Source organism: Callithrix jacchus, chromosome 5 (assembly GCF_049354715.1).
Source record: "Callithrix jacchus isolate 240 chromosome 5, calJac240_pri, whole genome shotgun sequence".
Classification (NCBI taxonomy): domain Eukaryota; kingdom Metazoa; phylum Chordata; class Mammalia; order Primates; family Cebidae; genus Callithrix; species Callithrix jacchus.
Window position 1 is genome coordinate 64087939 of NC_133506.1, and position 15176 is coordinate 64103114.

The following is a 15176-nucleotide window of genomic DNA, read 5'->3' on the forward strand; positions in this document are numbered from 1 at the left end:
ACCAGAGGTCCTGAACCTGGGGGTGGGGGCAGAGGTCCTGAGCCTTGGGGGTGGGGGCAGAGGCTTTCCCAGGGACCAGAGGTCCTGAGCCTGGGGGCAGGGGCAGAGGTCTTGCAGGGGACCAGAGGTCCTGATCCTGGGGGCAGGGGCAGAGGCCCTGCCTGGGATCAGAGGTCCTGAGCCTGGGGGTGGGGGCAGAGGCCTTCCCGGGGATGAGCCCCTGCCAGCCCTTCTGTGGCTTTGTAGGAACCGGCAGGGCTGCATGATAAAGTCCATGGCCTTGCCTACCTCTAGAAAGCCCCCTAAGCTACCTCAGTGCCCATTCCTGCTCAGGCTGGTCTCACAGCTGTCAGGCTTCTGTGGAAGATGACCCTTAGTGGGCAGTCCTGGGAGGCTGGCACAAGGATGTCCCTGGGCCTGTCCCATCCACTGCTGACCAGGGACCCCGAGGATGCTTTTGTAGCTCTGAGACTGGCATCCCCACCCCCACCCCCAGCCCCACCACCTGGGGCACCCCGGTCCCAGGCAGCTTGCTGGGCTCAGGGCTGTAGCTGTGCTCCACGTCAGAGCCTATCTGACAGCACAGCCCTCAGCACCAGACTCAGCCCGAGCTATGCACAAGTGGAAACAGAGAGTGACCAGCACTGAGGCCTGGTCCCCCTGGCACACAGGAAGCTCCAGGTGGGCAGGTCTGTCCTAAACAGGCTGATTCCTCAGCACGTGGCAGGGGACAGGCATGGGATAGACGCTTATTACATGAATAAATGAACTGCCTACCCACTCCTTAATACCTGAAAGGCCTATGGCGAGGTTTTCATTAAGACTGGCAGGCTCCTCTGGACTGGGGGTCTGCTGGACAGCCCCAGGAGATACTCAGAGGCTGTGAAAGCCACCTGCTCTCACCAGATGCTCTTCCTCCTGGGCCCCTGCCTCCGATATGGCTTGGAGCCAAACACAGCACAAGCTCACTCGTTCCCTCAGCCTCTCTCTAAGCCTCTTTGCCACCTCCATTCCTTTCTCTCTCTCTCTCTCTCTCTCTCTCTCTCTCTCTCTCTCTCTCTGTCTCTCTCTCTCTCCCCCTCTTGCTTTCTCTCTCCCCCTCCCTCCCTCCCTCCTGCACCCCACATCCCTTAGGCTCATGTACCTGCAGCTCCCAACTTCTTCTCCCCTGTCCCAGCCCACCCCATTTTCTTTCTCATGCCCCATTGGAAGAGGAAGGGTAATCAATAGGTACTACAAGTCATGAACTTTTCAATCCACAGAACAATCAAGTGAAAGGGGTTGATGTTTCTGAGTAGGTTCTTTTTTCTTCCTCCTTTAATTTGTTTTTGTTAATATTTTCTATCTTTTTTTTTTTTTTAAGACAGTCTTGCTCTGCCACCCAGGCTGAAGTATGGTGGTGTGATCTTGGCTCACTGCAACCTCCACCTATTGGGTTCAAGCAATTCTTGTGTCTTAGCCTCCTGAGTAGCTGGGATTACAGAGGTGCACCATCATGCCTGGCTAAGTTTTGTAATTTTAGTAGAGATGGGGATTCACCATGTTGGCCAGGCTGGTCTCAAACTCCTTAGCCTCAAACAATTCACCTGCCTTGGCCTCCCAAAGTGCTGGGATTACCAGCGTGAGCCACCATGCCTGGACTTTCTTTGTTAATTTTTAATTACATAAGAATTACCTGTAATCCCAGCACTTTGGGAGGCCAAGGAGGGCCGGATCACCATGTCAAGAGATCAAGACCATCCTGGCCAACATGGTGAAACCCCGTCTCTACTAAAAATATAAAAAAATTAGCTGGGCGTGGTGACACGTGCCTGTGGTCCCAGCTACTCGCGAGGCTGAGGCTGAAGAATCGCTTGAACCCAGGAGGTGGAGGTTGCAGTGAGCCAAGGTCGTGCCACTGCACTCCATCCTGGCGCCTGGTGATGGAGTGAGACTCTGTCTAAAAAAAAAAAAAAAATTAATGATCTATTTTAGCAAGTTAATTCAAAGGTGTATGAAGAAGAAAAACCTCTTCTACTTCCCTCATCTCTAGCCCTTTCTCTGTGTCCCTGCAAACATACACTTGATAAACAGGTGGGGCTTTTGTTTTAGCAACAAAAATAGGCTCTTCCCCATCACTCTGCATGCTGCTTTTTTCACTTAGAAGAGAATCATGAGCTTCCCTCCAGGCCAACAGGTATAGATTTTACATTCTTATTCTCATGGCTGAGTAAAATCCCCTAATATAGTGCATTATAATTTCATTAATCACTTATTGATGGACATTCAGATTATTTCTGTTTTTTTTTTTTTTTTTTTTTAATTTTAGAGACAAGGTGTTGCTCTGTTGCCCAGACCGGAGTGCAGTGGCGCAATCATGGCTCACTGCAGCCTTGACCTTCTGGGCTCATGTGATCCTCCTACCTCAGCCTCCTCAGTAGCTGGGACTACAGGTGCACACCTCTGCACCCAGCAAACTTTTAAATTCATATTTTTCATAGAGATGTGGTCTCACTGTGTTGTCCAGGCTGATCTCGAAGTCCTGAGCTCAAGCTGTCCACCCATTTTGTCCTCCAAAAGTGCTTGAATTATAGGCATGAGCCACCATCCTTGGCCAACAAGATGATTTTTACCATTCATAAGGACACAAACATTCACAGGAGCATTATAGCCAAAAAGTGGCAACAACTCATATATTTGATGAGTGGATAAAAAATAAGGCATAATCACACAGTGGAGCATTATGCAGCCATGAAAAAGGATGAAGTACTGAGAATACATGAGCCTTGGAAACATCATGCCAAGTGAAAGAAGCCAGAGACAAAGGCCACATGCCACATGATCTCATTCATATGAGATGGGGAGAACACACAGTGGCAGAAAGCAGCTTGGTGGTCGCCAGGGACTGGGGAGGGTGAAGGATATGGGGCTGATGGCTGATGGGCACAGGATTTCCCCTAGAGCTGATGAAAATGCTCTGAAATCAGATTGTGGTGGTTGCACACATTTATGGCTATACTAGAAACCACTGAATTGTGTACTTTCTAAGGGTAAATTTTATGGTGTATAAATTATATTTCAGTTTTTAAAATTCCAAAGGTAGAGAATAGCTTAGTAACAACAACAACAAACACTTTTAAAGAATAGCAAGGGTAGGCTGGGTATAGCAGCTCACGCCTGTAATCCCAGCGTTTTTGGAGGCAAGGCATGAGGGCTTGAGCCCAGAGTTCAAGAGTAGCCCGGACAACATAGCGAGACACTGTCTCTACAAATCCCAAAAGCTTGAAGCAGCAGTGAGCTGTGACCACACCACAGCACTCCAGCCTTGGTGATGGAGTGAAACCCCTAGCTCTCAAAAAACAAAACAAAATAAAACAATAGCAAGGGTAGTGGAAAGAAGTGTCCAACCAATATTTTTTTTAACAGAATTTTGCTCGCCACCCAGGCTGGAGTGCAATGGCACAATCTCGGCTCACTGCAACCTCTGCCTCCCGTGTTCAAGCGATTCTCCTGCCTCAGCCTCCTGAGTAGCTGGGATTACAGGGATGCACCACCACATCTGGCTATTTTTTTTTTTTTTTTGAGACGGAGTTTCACTCTTGTTACCCAGGCTGGAGTGCAATGGCGCTCACTGCAACCTCCGCCTCCTGGGTTCAGGCAATTCTCCTGCCTCAGCCTCCTGAGTAGCTGGGATTACAGGCATGCGCCACCATGCCCAGCTAATTTTTTGTATTTTTAGCAGAGACGGGGTTTTACCATGTTGACCAAGATGGTCTTGATCTCTTGACCTCGTGATCCACGCGCCTCGGCCTCCCAAAGTGCTGGGATTACAGGCTTGAGCCACCGCGCCCGGCCTAATTTTTTTATTTTAATTTTTAGTAGAGACAGAGTTTCTTCGTGTTGGTCAGGCTGGTCTCAAACTCCCGACCTCAAGTCATTTGCCCCCCTTGGCCTCCCAAAGTGCTGGGATTATAGGTGTGAGCCACCGTGCCCTGGCCCTATTCAACCAAATTTTAAACCCTACTATAAAGTTACTGTAATCAATAAGAACAATATAGTATCGACATCAGGATTAATAGAATATTTATAGAATGAATAAATAGACAAGTGGAATAGACAGGAACAGAGACAGAACAGACCTAAGAATGTATGGAAGCCAAATGTAAGTAGCTTTTCAACTCAGTGAGAAATAACAGATCTATCTCATAACTGGAGCTGGTGTAATTAGATTTCTTTCTCCTTCTGTGTGTATCCAGGAACACATTGCAGAGAGACAAGATGTAAATGTTAAAAATAACACAATGACAGTATCAGGGAGAGACGAGCCATGTCCATGCCTCTCTCCAAAGGACAGCCAGTGACTGCACTGCACCTCAGGACAGGTGCTCTGGCCACCGAGGTTGCTACTCTGTCCCTCCCTGGGCACTGGGTGTTGATGTTGGCCAAGGATCTGCCTGCAAACCCCTTGGTGAGCCCAGCCACCCATTCCTTCTTTCCCCAGGAGCCGGTGGAGAACGGCAGGTGCCTGGCCCTAGGTCTGACCTGGCTGCCTCTAAGTGACCTTTCTCCCCCTCCACCTGATCCCTGCAGGCAGTGTGCAGTATGTGTTCTGCCCTACTCTTCCTGGCATATCATTGCTCCGGGTTTATGACAGCAGTGGAGTCAGCTTTTTCTTGCAGCCTGGTCTCTTAGCTCCCCTGTGGTATATGAGGTATAAATGGAGGCACCAGTGCTGTGGAGTCTGGGGTTGGAATACCTTTAGAGCTGGGCTTACCCCCTCTGAGGCTTCTTTTCAGTGCTGTGGGGTCTGGGGTTGGAATACCTTTAGAGCTGGGCTCACCCCTCTGAGGCTTCTTTCCTTCGAGCCGGATCCCACCCTATGCAGAGAGAGATTTGCTGGGTGGGAGTTGGGAGTAACCATGTCAACCTGGCATGTTCGAGCAGCAAAATAATCCATCTTTTTCTTGTAAAATATGAAGCGTAGAGGAAGGAATGATGGCGATGTCAGGACAGATGTCTTTGCAATTCTTGGTCTTTCCCTCATGTTCACACGATGGGTGCTCAGTTCCAGCTGTCACTATAAAGAAAGGAAGGTGAAAGGGCGGCTGGAAGAGCAAGCCTGGCTGGAGTCGTTATGTGTGGAAGTGATTCTCAGATGGGACGTTGTTCTTTTCTACCTCCAATGCCGAGGACAGTTCATGGGACGTGCCTTCATATTCTCTTCAGCCTCCAGAGCTGTGACCCGGAGGCACCACTGCCTAGGTCTGCCCTGTAGTTTCTTTCTTTCTTTTTTTTTTTAAAGACAGGGTTTCACTCTGTCATTCAGGCTGGCGTCCAGCGGCTCAGTCTCAGCTAACTGCATGCTCGACTTCCCGGGCTCAAGCAATCCTCCCACCTCCACCTCCCAAGTAGCTGGGCATGTACTACCACACCTGCTAATGAGATGGGGTTCTTCCCTGTTGCCCAGGCTGATCTTGAATTCTTGGGCTCAAGTGATCTGCCTGGCTCAGCCTCCCAAAGTTATGGTATCACAGGTGTGAGCCCCCACCTGCCTGCTCCATCGTTTCTGGCCGCCTTTCTCTGCTATGGCTGAGCCTGGCAGCAGGGGCCTGACACCAGCATCCAGCGTTCAGAGGCCTTTCTGGACATGCGTCCTCTTCTCAGGTAGGAGCCAGGACCTCTGGGTTCATGAGGTTTCACCCTGTGGACCTCTCTCTGCCTGAGATCCTGGGTGTCATGAAAGCTGTGTCACTGGGTGTGGCCTGAGCAGATTTGGGGAGGCCCTATCATGTTGCCCAGCACCATCAAAAGCCCCACTCATGGGGTGTAAAACCCTATTCCATGCCCTTAGAGAGGAACCAAAAAGCCCCAGTGGGGACACAGGCAGCTCTGGCTGTGAGGCAAATTCCTTTTCCCTTCTCTGTGGAGGCCTGGGTCATAGCCTGACCTGGGTCACAGCCTGACTCTGCAGGGATCCTGCCACCTCCCACCCTCCACCCTTCACCGGAGGGGAGCACAGGCCTCCCACATGGCTTTGAACAGGGTGACACACTGGTTCCCTTGTTCCAGAAAAGTATTCCAAGTTTTCGGATTTGTTCCAGTTGGGGATTTTTAAGAAAAATGGGAGTTTCATGATCACTTTACTGGTTCACTTGATGTTAGACAGTTTTATTTTTATTTTTTATTTTTTTGAGACAGAGTCTTGCTCTGTTGCCCAGGCTGGAGTGCAGTGGCATGATCTCAGCTCACTGCAACCTCCATCTCCAGGGTTCAAGCAATTCTCCTGCCCCAGCCTCCCAAGTAGCTGGGATTATAGGCATGCGCCACCATGCCTGGCTAATTTTTTGTATTTTTACTAGAGACGGGGTTTTACCCTCTTGGCCAGGCTGGTTTTGAACTCCTGACCTCGGGATCTGCCTGCCTTGGCCTCCCAAAGTGCAGAGATTGCAGATGTGAGCCACAGTAGCTGGCTGTTAGACAGCTTTTTAGAAATCCTAAACTGTGGTCCTGTCTGTAGTTGGGTGAAAGCAAGCTTGGGGGTTCTGTGTGGCTTGAGCAGTCTGGTTCAGCTCAGGCCCCAAATGTTTACTGGGGCTGCCCTTCCCCAGTGAGGCCCCAGCTAACCTGCTGCCCCTGCCCCATGCCCTGTACCCGTCATCTTTCTGGAAAGGCTGAGTCCCTCCGAGCTGTCCTGGTCCCAGCCCCAGCGGTCTGTGGTTTACGGCCAGCTGATTCTCAGAGCAGCCTCTGGGGCAGCTGCAGGTGGTGGAGTCCTTCATGCTGGATGAGTTCGGGAGGTCTGCCCAGGGTCCTTTCAGCAACTGGGTTGTGCGTAGAGGACCTGGGACCCAGCTTCCACACCCCAGTGCACACCTGCCCATGGCAGAAGCCATGCAGGGTTGGGCTCTCAGCTCCCTGTGCTTGCTGGCTCTGCTTTTCTGACTGTTAGGGATTTTTGGTTGTGAGGATCAGGGACCTCCGAGGTAGGGGTTACTGCCAAGCTGCCGAGGAAAGTTCTCCCAGTAGCAGGGCGAGAGATGAAGACTGGTGAGACTGCCAGGAGACGTATGGGGTGGCCGAGCTGCTTCTGCCTGTGCTGGCTCCATGCTCCTGATGTCTGCTCTGCAGCTCGCCCTCCCTCCAAGCCACCCACCTGCCCCACCTCCACCTCGCTCTCGGGACCCCATGTCCATACTTGGGAGGAAAAGTGATTGGCCCAGTTATTTCTGTTCAGTGTCTGATAGTCAAACATAATGGACGGCACGGCCAGTTAGGGCCACTTTTCCCCAAGCAGAGCTGAGGCGGGGCAGGGGGACGTGTGGACTTCCTGATCCATAGCCGTCCATCTGCAGAACTGACTGCTTTGCATCTGACAGAGGAGTGAGCTCCCTGTCAGCGGGAGCATCCAAGCCCAGAGGCAGGACACTAGCGAGGGGATCCTGTGGGTCAGATGCTGTGGGCTGGTGCCATGTGTCCAGGGTGAGGCCCTAGATTGGGAGTGAGGCTGGTGCCCGGCAGTGCCTTCTGGGTCCAAGATCAGGGAGTCCGCGTGGCCTACGGGAGCTTTGAACCCAGGAGGTCTCGTGAGTGCAGACCCTCCGCCAGCTGAGCTAACAAGCCATCCCATGCAGCTGTTTCTCCGTCAGACACATAGGCTGTTTCCTGACTTCTGCACGAGGCATGCTATTTATACCACTCAATCCATTCAGTCTAATGAGGTGCAGTTGTGGATTGTAAAATGTTTTATTTTCAGATAGGATTGCTCACTGCCCGAGCCTGCTGCCGCTGTTTCGTTTCTTCCTTTCTCTGCCCCTGAGAGATTCGCATTTTGGAAGCTCAGCTACCCTCTCCTCACCCCAGCCACTCTCCACCCCAGTATTTTCCTGGCAGACTCTGGATTTGCCATTTCTGTCAAATAGGCCAGCCACAGTACCTGAATTTCCCACAGCCTTCAGAACAGCCAGGAGTGTGTGTTGTACCCGGTGGGGCCGGGGGCTGGAGCTGTCGAAGGAAGCAGAGTGGAGTAGGGAGGCCTCCATGTGGAGGGGGAAGGCAGGCTCTGTGTAGGGGAGAGGAGGCAGAGTGGAGTAGGAACGCCTTCTTGGGGTGTATCCCAAGGCGGTCCAACATTTGCCTGTGTTTCGGGTCACAGACTGGTGATCCAGTCCAACCTACTGCTTAAAATTCATCGTCAACTTGCTTAAATATGGAAAATTCTTATTTTGTAAAAAATGGAGCTCTGGCTTCCTTTTTGGAAATCAGAAGGTCTGCCAATACCTCTCCTCTCTGGGGAAGCTGGTTAGGGTGAGTAGCAGTGCCCACGCCACACGGCTCCCGTTCTCCAGCTGGCTGCAGTCCCCATCCTGCCCTGTTGCCTCTGCCACACAGGGCTCCCGTTCTCGGGCTGGCTGCAGTCCCCACCCTGCCTTATTGCCTCTGACATTCTTCCAGCATCACCGTTGCAGTGTTTTTAAGAAGAAAGAGAAATCATTCTTGTTTCATGTTCCTGTGAAAAGTGAGGGTAGAAGATAGACCAGCAGGGACACTGGCTGCACGGGCGTGCCTCCCTCGGAGGAACGGGAACGGCTCCCGTGTCCAGCTCACTTCACTCCCTGACTTTCGCACCTGGCCATGGAAGGCAGGGGTCGACTGGGTCCCAACTGTGTGTCTGTCCTCCTGACCCTGCCCCATTGACTCCGCCCCAGTGGCTGCTGTGGTCAGAGGTGGCCCAGCATGACCTTACCAGCAGGGCGTACAGAGCCAGTGTTTCACGGGGGCTCCTGGGCAGGAATGCCTTGGCGTTTTAAGTCTGTGTTCCTCTCTGGGCGTTGGTTTCCCCATGAGTAGGCTGGATGAGGGGCTGGGTCGGAGTCTGTTCTCTCCCAGCGCTCATGTCTTACAGGTCTACACCCAAGGGAGGAGGAATTCCAGGCTAGTGGTAGGTCAGTGGCTGACAGGGCAGCTCTCAGATAAGCTCTACTGGGAAGCCCAGCCCCATTTCCATGCTGGCCCTGCCCGCTTTGTGTGTGTGCACGCATGTGTGCGTGCGCACATACACACACACAGGCATGTGCTGCCCAGTGAAATCCCGTCAGACCAACCCAGCAGCCCCACCGTGCTGTGATAAGTGCTCACAGTGTTGTGAACTAGCCGAGTCCCAGCCCCAGGATGGCCTCTTATGCCTAATTATCACCTCCCTGTCTCCACTCAATTCCTCCCTGTGTGGGTTCTAGAGTCCTGGGGAGCTGGAAATACCTGGGATTTTTGAAATATAAAGCTAATAGAAGCCACCAAACACACATGCATGCACAGATGTGCACACACATGCACATGCACACGCACACATGCAGACATGCATGCACATACAAGCACACAGATGGGCCCACATGCACACAGACATAAGCATGAACACACAGACACACACTCACACAGACACATGCACACGCAGACATGCACACATGCACGCACACAGATGCGCACGCACATGCACACACAGACACATACACAGACACAGGCACAGGTGCACACATGCAGACACACAGACATGCGCGTGCACACACACACACACACTCACACACTTGCTCACTCACTCTGACACACAAGCCAGAAAGGACTGTTTAGAGACAAGGGAGGGACAGTTGTCTGAGTCACCTGAGAACAGCCCTGTACGCCCTGTGTGGTTCCTTGAAAGCCATTCACTCAGATCTCCCGAGTGTAGGGCTGCTGTTTGGGTCAAGAAAATAAACAATCAAACAATGTCACAGATGGTTGTGTCTGTGACTCTGGTCTAGCCAGACATTTGGGAATGAATGTTGTCCATCCCACCTGAGGCAGGGCGAGGGGAGAGGGTGACAAAGCGCTGCCCGAGGCCGAGGCAGGGTGAGGGGAGAAGGCGGCACAGCGTTGCCCGAGACCCAGGCAGGTCCCGCTGGGAGAAACACTGGCAGTTAGCCAGGCATCAGTCTTCCCGTGCAGCTGCCATTCTGCCAGGTTCCTGAGGCCTGGGTACTATCTGCCTGTCTGTCAGTGCAGGTAAGAGGGACAGGCTTCAGGCCTTGGTTCTGAGTAGTCGGATGAAAACACAAAAAGCCACAGCAGTGCCTGCCGCAGTGACACGGTTGCTCACTGCGGGCTGTACCAGGTGCTACGCATCTCTGTGACTTCATGTCATCCCCCAACAACCTGCGATGAGGGCACTGCTACTCCCATTTTACAGAACAGGAAACTAAGTCACAGAGAGTCAAATAATTTGCACGGTAGTCTCAGCATGGAAAGGCAGAGAAACACCTGTGGCAGTCGGGAAACTGCCCTTTCCCTAAATCTCAGGGAAGTATACCCGGCCACATCCCGCGTGGCAGTGTTTTCAAAGGGAAGCCAACGCACACGAATTTGTTCTGACCTTTGGAGCCCTTGGTTAAGCCAAACACAAGCTCAGTGATGGTGGGTGTGAATGGAGGTCCCCCCACCAGAACAGAAGTCCTGAGCATCAGCAAGCTACTGCTGCTTTCCTCACCTGCTGCACCTGACCCCATCCTCTAGCAGCCCACCTGCCTGTCCTGGGCCTCCTCGCTGGCTTAGAGGTTGATTTCCAAGAGCAGACGGACTTCATTAGCCACACCACGGAGGTCAGGAGCATGGCTGTCACCTCTAATTTGCCCAAACCCCAATGACAACCTCAGCTGATTGGTTGATTCCAGCTGCAACGTGACATCTGTGGGCCCCTTGCCCCATCTTAGCAGAACTGGGACAGTGGGGCCCAGACCCCAGGGGCCAGCCTCTGCCTTCCTTTTGGTGGAGGTATGCAGAGTTCCCGTGTGTGCCGGGCCCATGCCAGGCTCCGCTCGCACAGTGAAGTGCATCTGCCTCCAGCCACTCGCCTGTCTCGGGGACTAAGGGAACTGAATAAATCTGGGCCTCCCTACCCTGCCAGGCTCCAGCGGAGCCCTGGGAGACAACTGCCCTGGTTCCGCTCGGCTTGCAGCTCCCTCCCAGGGCCTCCTGACAGAGCCCTGGCCTGCACATGGGAAGGAGTGGGCAGGCCCCCCTGCCTTGGTTGCCCCTGGGGTGACAGAAGATCCAGGCAAAGCAGGCAGTCCACCCCACACCTAAGCTCTGACCACAGACCCGGTGAGCCTGAGAAGGGACTGAGATTCCAGCCCAGGTGGGGGAAACTGAGGCACAAACGCAAGGCCAAGAAAGCAGGGCCTTGAAGATATGTGACAGGAAGGCCTGGGGAGGGAGAGACATAGATGGAGGCCCAGAGATGCAGGTACTGGAGAGTGAGAGGAGCTGGCAAGACAGGAGGAGGAACCCAGAGACACTGCAGAAGGCTCTGAGCACACAGAGGCGCAGACCTGGGTGAGGAAATGAGACAAGAAATTCACAGGCAGAGGGAGACTTTAGAAACATCAGTAAGAGGCCGGGCACCGTGGCTCACGCCTATGATCCCAGCACTTTGGGAGGCCAAGGCAGGCAGATCACTCGAGCCTAGGGGTTCGAAACCAGCCTGGACAACATTGGGAGACCCTGTCTCTGTATTTAAAAACTCAGCAAGAGAGGCATAAAGAGATGAAGTGAAAGAACCATGAAGGCCCAGAGATACACATAGAAGACTGGAGTCAGGAGCACCCAAGAGCACGTCCTGCACCCAGCAAAGTCGCGAGCACTTGCCGCATTTTGTCCCTCATCTGTCCTGACAGTACAGACCACACCCAGACCAGGCGCTTGTATGCCTGTGCCTGGAGCCTTTCTCCTGAGCCAGCACGACTGCCCTGGCCCCAGAGGAGTCAACTGCCTGGCCTTTGTTTTTCTTGTTCTCTGTCCAGGATGCCCAGCAAGCCCCAGCCCAGCTTTCATATCTGTCTAAATTATGTACATCCTTGGATTTCACCTCTTCCAGGAAGCCCTCTCTGACTGGCCCTCTCCCTGAACAACCCCTGCCCTTCATCAGCCTATCACGTTCTCTCTGCAGGGAGCTGTTCTTCTATACATCCACCTTCTATTTGGAGCTCCTCAAGCAAGGGCAGGGACCACAAGATTCCAATGCTGGTGACCATGTCTCTATTGATTTGTGGATTTGTCTTCATTGCCTGGTGCCTCCTGTCTCTGGACCTGAAGGAGGGAGTAAACGAAAATTGATGGAAAATGAATAAGCAGGTGCAGGACGGCCTCCTCCACTCCCCAAACCTGGATTCCCAGCCCTGCCTGTGCCTGTCGGCTCTCATGCCTGGGTCTGCACTCAGGAGCCTTTCCTGGCAGCCTAGAAGGAAGGCTCCCCAGGTACCATGGCCTCACTAGCCCTCCAGGGTAGTCCTGGAGCTGTCAGGGGTGGTCAGGTTGCTGGCCAGCAAAGGGCCGGAAGCGTGCCCACATCTTCTGGCTCCAGGGTCCCTGAGTGAGGGAGGGCTGGGCTCAGCTTCTTCTGGCTGCCAGTGGGCCCCTCCCTAAGAGGACAGGCTCTACAGGCCTTGGAGCCCCCTTCTCCCTATCCAGACCCTGATTCTCCAGGGCCCTGCAGGGAGTTTCAAACCAAAGAGAGAGCTTGTTTCCCCCAGCCCCGCACCCTGGCCTGCAGGTGGGTTTGGAAGAAGAGCAGACTGTGTGACAGAGCACTCTCCCCCACAGCCCACCAGCCTCCTACAGCTCTTCCCCATTTATCTGTTTTTTGCCCAGGCTGAGGCCACCAGTATCCCCCTAGAGTGTCCATCGGGATTAGGGCTGGGAGAGGCACCTGGCACCCCTGAGATTCCTCCATCATGGCCCAGAAAGGCTGACTGCTTGCCCAGCGCTCATCCTGGTGGAAACCTCAGCTCTGTGGGGGAGATGGAGGTGGCAGATGGGGCTTTGGGGGCTCCTTTATCTCTGTGGCCACCCCTTGCCCTGGCCGGCCCTGCTCTTTGTACAGTACGGTTTCTGGTCCTGGTAGGGTTTTCAGGAAAACAGTCAGCAAGCATTTCCTGAGTAACCGCTTTGCCAAAAGCCTGGCGGTCAGGCTGAGGGAAGAGATGGTGCATTCAGGGATGGCTGTGCCCTCAGGTGGTACCTGAATCCATTGAGGTCAAGGCAGGCATTGGTAGGAAAAGAAATGCAAGCCAGACAGTGTCCGGTGGGACAGGAGGGAGGTCCTTTCTCCCGGGCTCCTTTCCCTGGGGCTGAGGAGACTTTTCAGTAGAGGCAGGATTTGAATGGGTTCCTGGAGGGGGGTGGATTAGATTCTAATTTGTGAAAATACATGTAGGCTTGTGTAGCCTTTTAAATTCCCAAAGCCATGTGTCCTACTTGGTAGTCATTTTCATCTCCATTTTACAGATGTGAAGACTGAGGTTGAAAGAGATTAAGGTATTTGCCCAGGAGCATCTAAGGCAGGACCAGAGCTCAACTCTAGTGGCTAAGAGTGAGCTGGAGCTTTCCCCGCACCATGGCCTCTGGCTGCGACAGGAAGCGGGTCCAGAGAGGGCACAGAAAAGCAGGGTGGGGAGACCAAGAGGGGAATGGCTGCCTGGAGGGGAGGATTTCTGAGGGGGCAGAGCCATTAGGGTCAGACAGGACCCGGGGGGCGTCCTGCCCGCTCTGTGAGGTGGAAAAGGGATGTTTCTGGCAGTGGAAAGGCCTGGATACAAATCCAGTCTCTGAATGGCTTCTGAAGGCACCCTGTGCCCTGGTGTCCTACAAAGCCCAGCTTGGGAATCCACACTCCCCCGAAAGAGGTGAGCCCTGCTGTGAAGTTGGCATCCTGGGGCCAGACCAGTGCTGTGAAGTGTAGGTCCCTGAGTTTCAGAGGCCTCTCCAGTACAACAGCTCTTACCCATCAGGGACCTGCCACAGGTCAGATGCCGACACTATTCTCTTGACCTTCGTGACACCTCGGGGCACGAGCCCCCACCCCCCATTCCACAGGTGAGCTGCTGAGCACACAGGTTAGTAAAGGACTGGCCCATGGCTGGGCACTCACACCTGTAATCCCATCACTTTGGGAGGCCGAGGTGGGAGGGTTACTTGAGCCCAGGAGTGAGCGACCAGCCTTGGCAAATAGGGAGATGACGTCTCTACCAAAAATGAAGAATAGGAAACTGGCCCAGAGTCATACCACTGGGAAGTGGCAGAGGCGGACACCACGCCAAGTCTCAGAGCTGGTGACTCCCTCACTCCCCTCTGCTGACACCAAGAGGGAGCCCCAGCCTGGGAAGACATCTCTGTGGGATTTCAGGCACGGAGCCTGCCCTGTGTGAGAAGGAGCATCCGTCCTATCCCAGAAGGGACAGATAGCCCGGTGTCTCTGCAGCTGTGCCTGGCTGGTGGGCTGGAGAGGGCTAATTCAGACTGTCTACACTCTGTGAGGCCGTATCACCATTCCTTTACATTAAAAAATGTTGTGTTTTTAGTATGCAAAATTTTCCACCATCTGCTTTGGCTTGGCAGAATGTTTGCTGAAAATATCTCTCTTCCTCTATAATTCCCATAATTTCTGGGGGCTTTGGGAGCCTCCAAGCAGAGCAGCCGTAGCTCACGAGTGCCTCCGAAACCCACAGGCTGCTGGCTGCCCTTGTGCAGGCAGCAGTGCTGCGTGGTCCAGAGGGAGCCTCTCCCCAACCCTAACCAGCGAGGGCACCAGGGCTACATCCACCAATGGGCTGACCCGAGGTTGAATCCCAGGATTTAGACCCCGAGTGGGTGCCCAGCTCAGCCTCTCTGTTTTTGCAGCGCAGCTTGGGGAGATGCCTGGGGCCACAGAGAGAGGTGGTGGCTGAGCAGAGCCTGAAAGCAGGCCCCCCACATCCCAGTACAGCAGCGCTATGAGGTCAGATGGCCAGCATGATGCCCATCCCCAGACCCGTCCAGGCCAGGCGCCTCCTTGGGACAGCAGTGGCCACACATCTTTTGAGGCAGTCAAGAGCCTCCAGGAGGAAAGACTCTCCCCGCACCCATATACCAAAACCCTGAGTTTCCATGGTGACAGTCAAATTGCAAATCCAGCCAAGAGTAAGCAGGGGGAAGGAAAAGCTGGCCTCTCCCCAGCGAAGTGGGCACGGCTGGCACTGGAGTTGGCGCTGCTGAGGACAAGCTCCAGGCAGGCAGGCAGCCCTTCTGGACCACGGTGGGGAAGTCTCAGGGATGCCAGGAATCCAGCAAGTGGCTCAGGCCACTGTGGAGGGAGCTCCTCCCCCACCCCTGTCTCTTGGTGGCACCGGGTGACTCCA

The 15176-nt window shown here is 53.7% G+C and overlaps 1 protein-coding gene across 27 annotated transcripts in view; it reads left to right on the forward strand.

Moving 5' to 3' along the window:
* The window catches only part of RPH3AL (rabphilin 3A like (without C2 domains)), a 177639-nt gene that overhangs the window by 125719 nt on the left and 36744 nt on the right, over positions 1-15176 (forward strand). For 2 of the 27 annotated variants that reach the window (XM_078372341.1, XM_078372342.1), the window contains exon 7: positions 11951-14369. The exons of the other annotated variants lie outside the window; for them this stretch is intronic. In XM_078372341.1, coding sequence (XP_078228467.1) covers positions 11951-12117 — 167 coding nt within the window. In that variant the 3' untranslated portion in view covers positions 12118-14369. Of the gene's footprint in view, positions 1-11950; positions 14370-15176 lie in introns of those variants that run through there. 27 annotated transcript variants of the gene reach the window in all.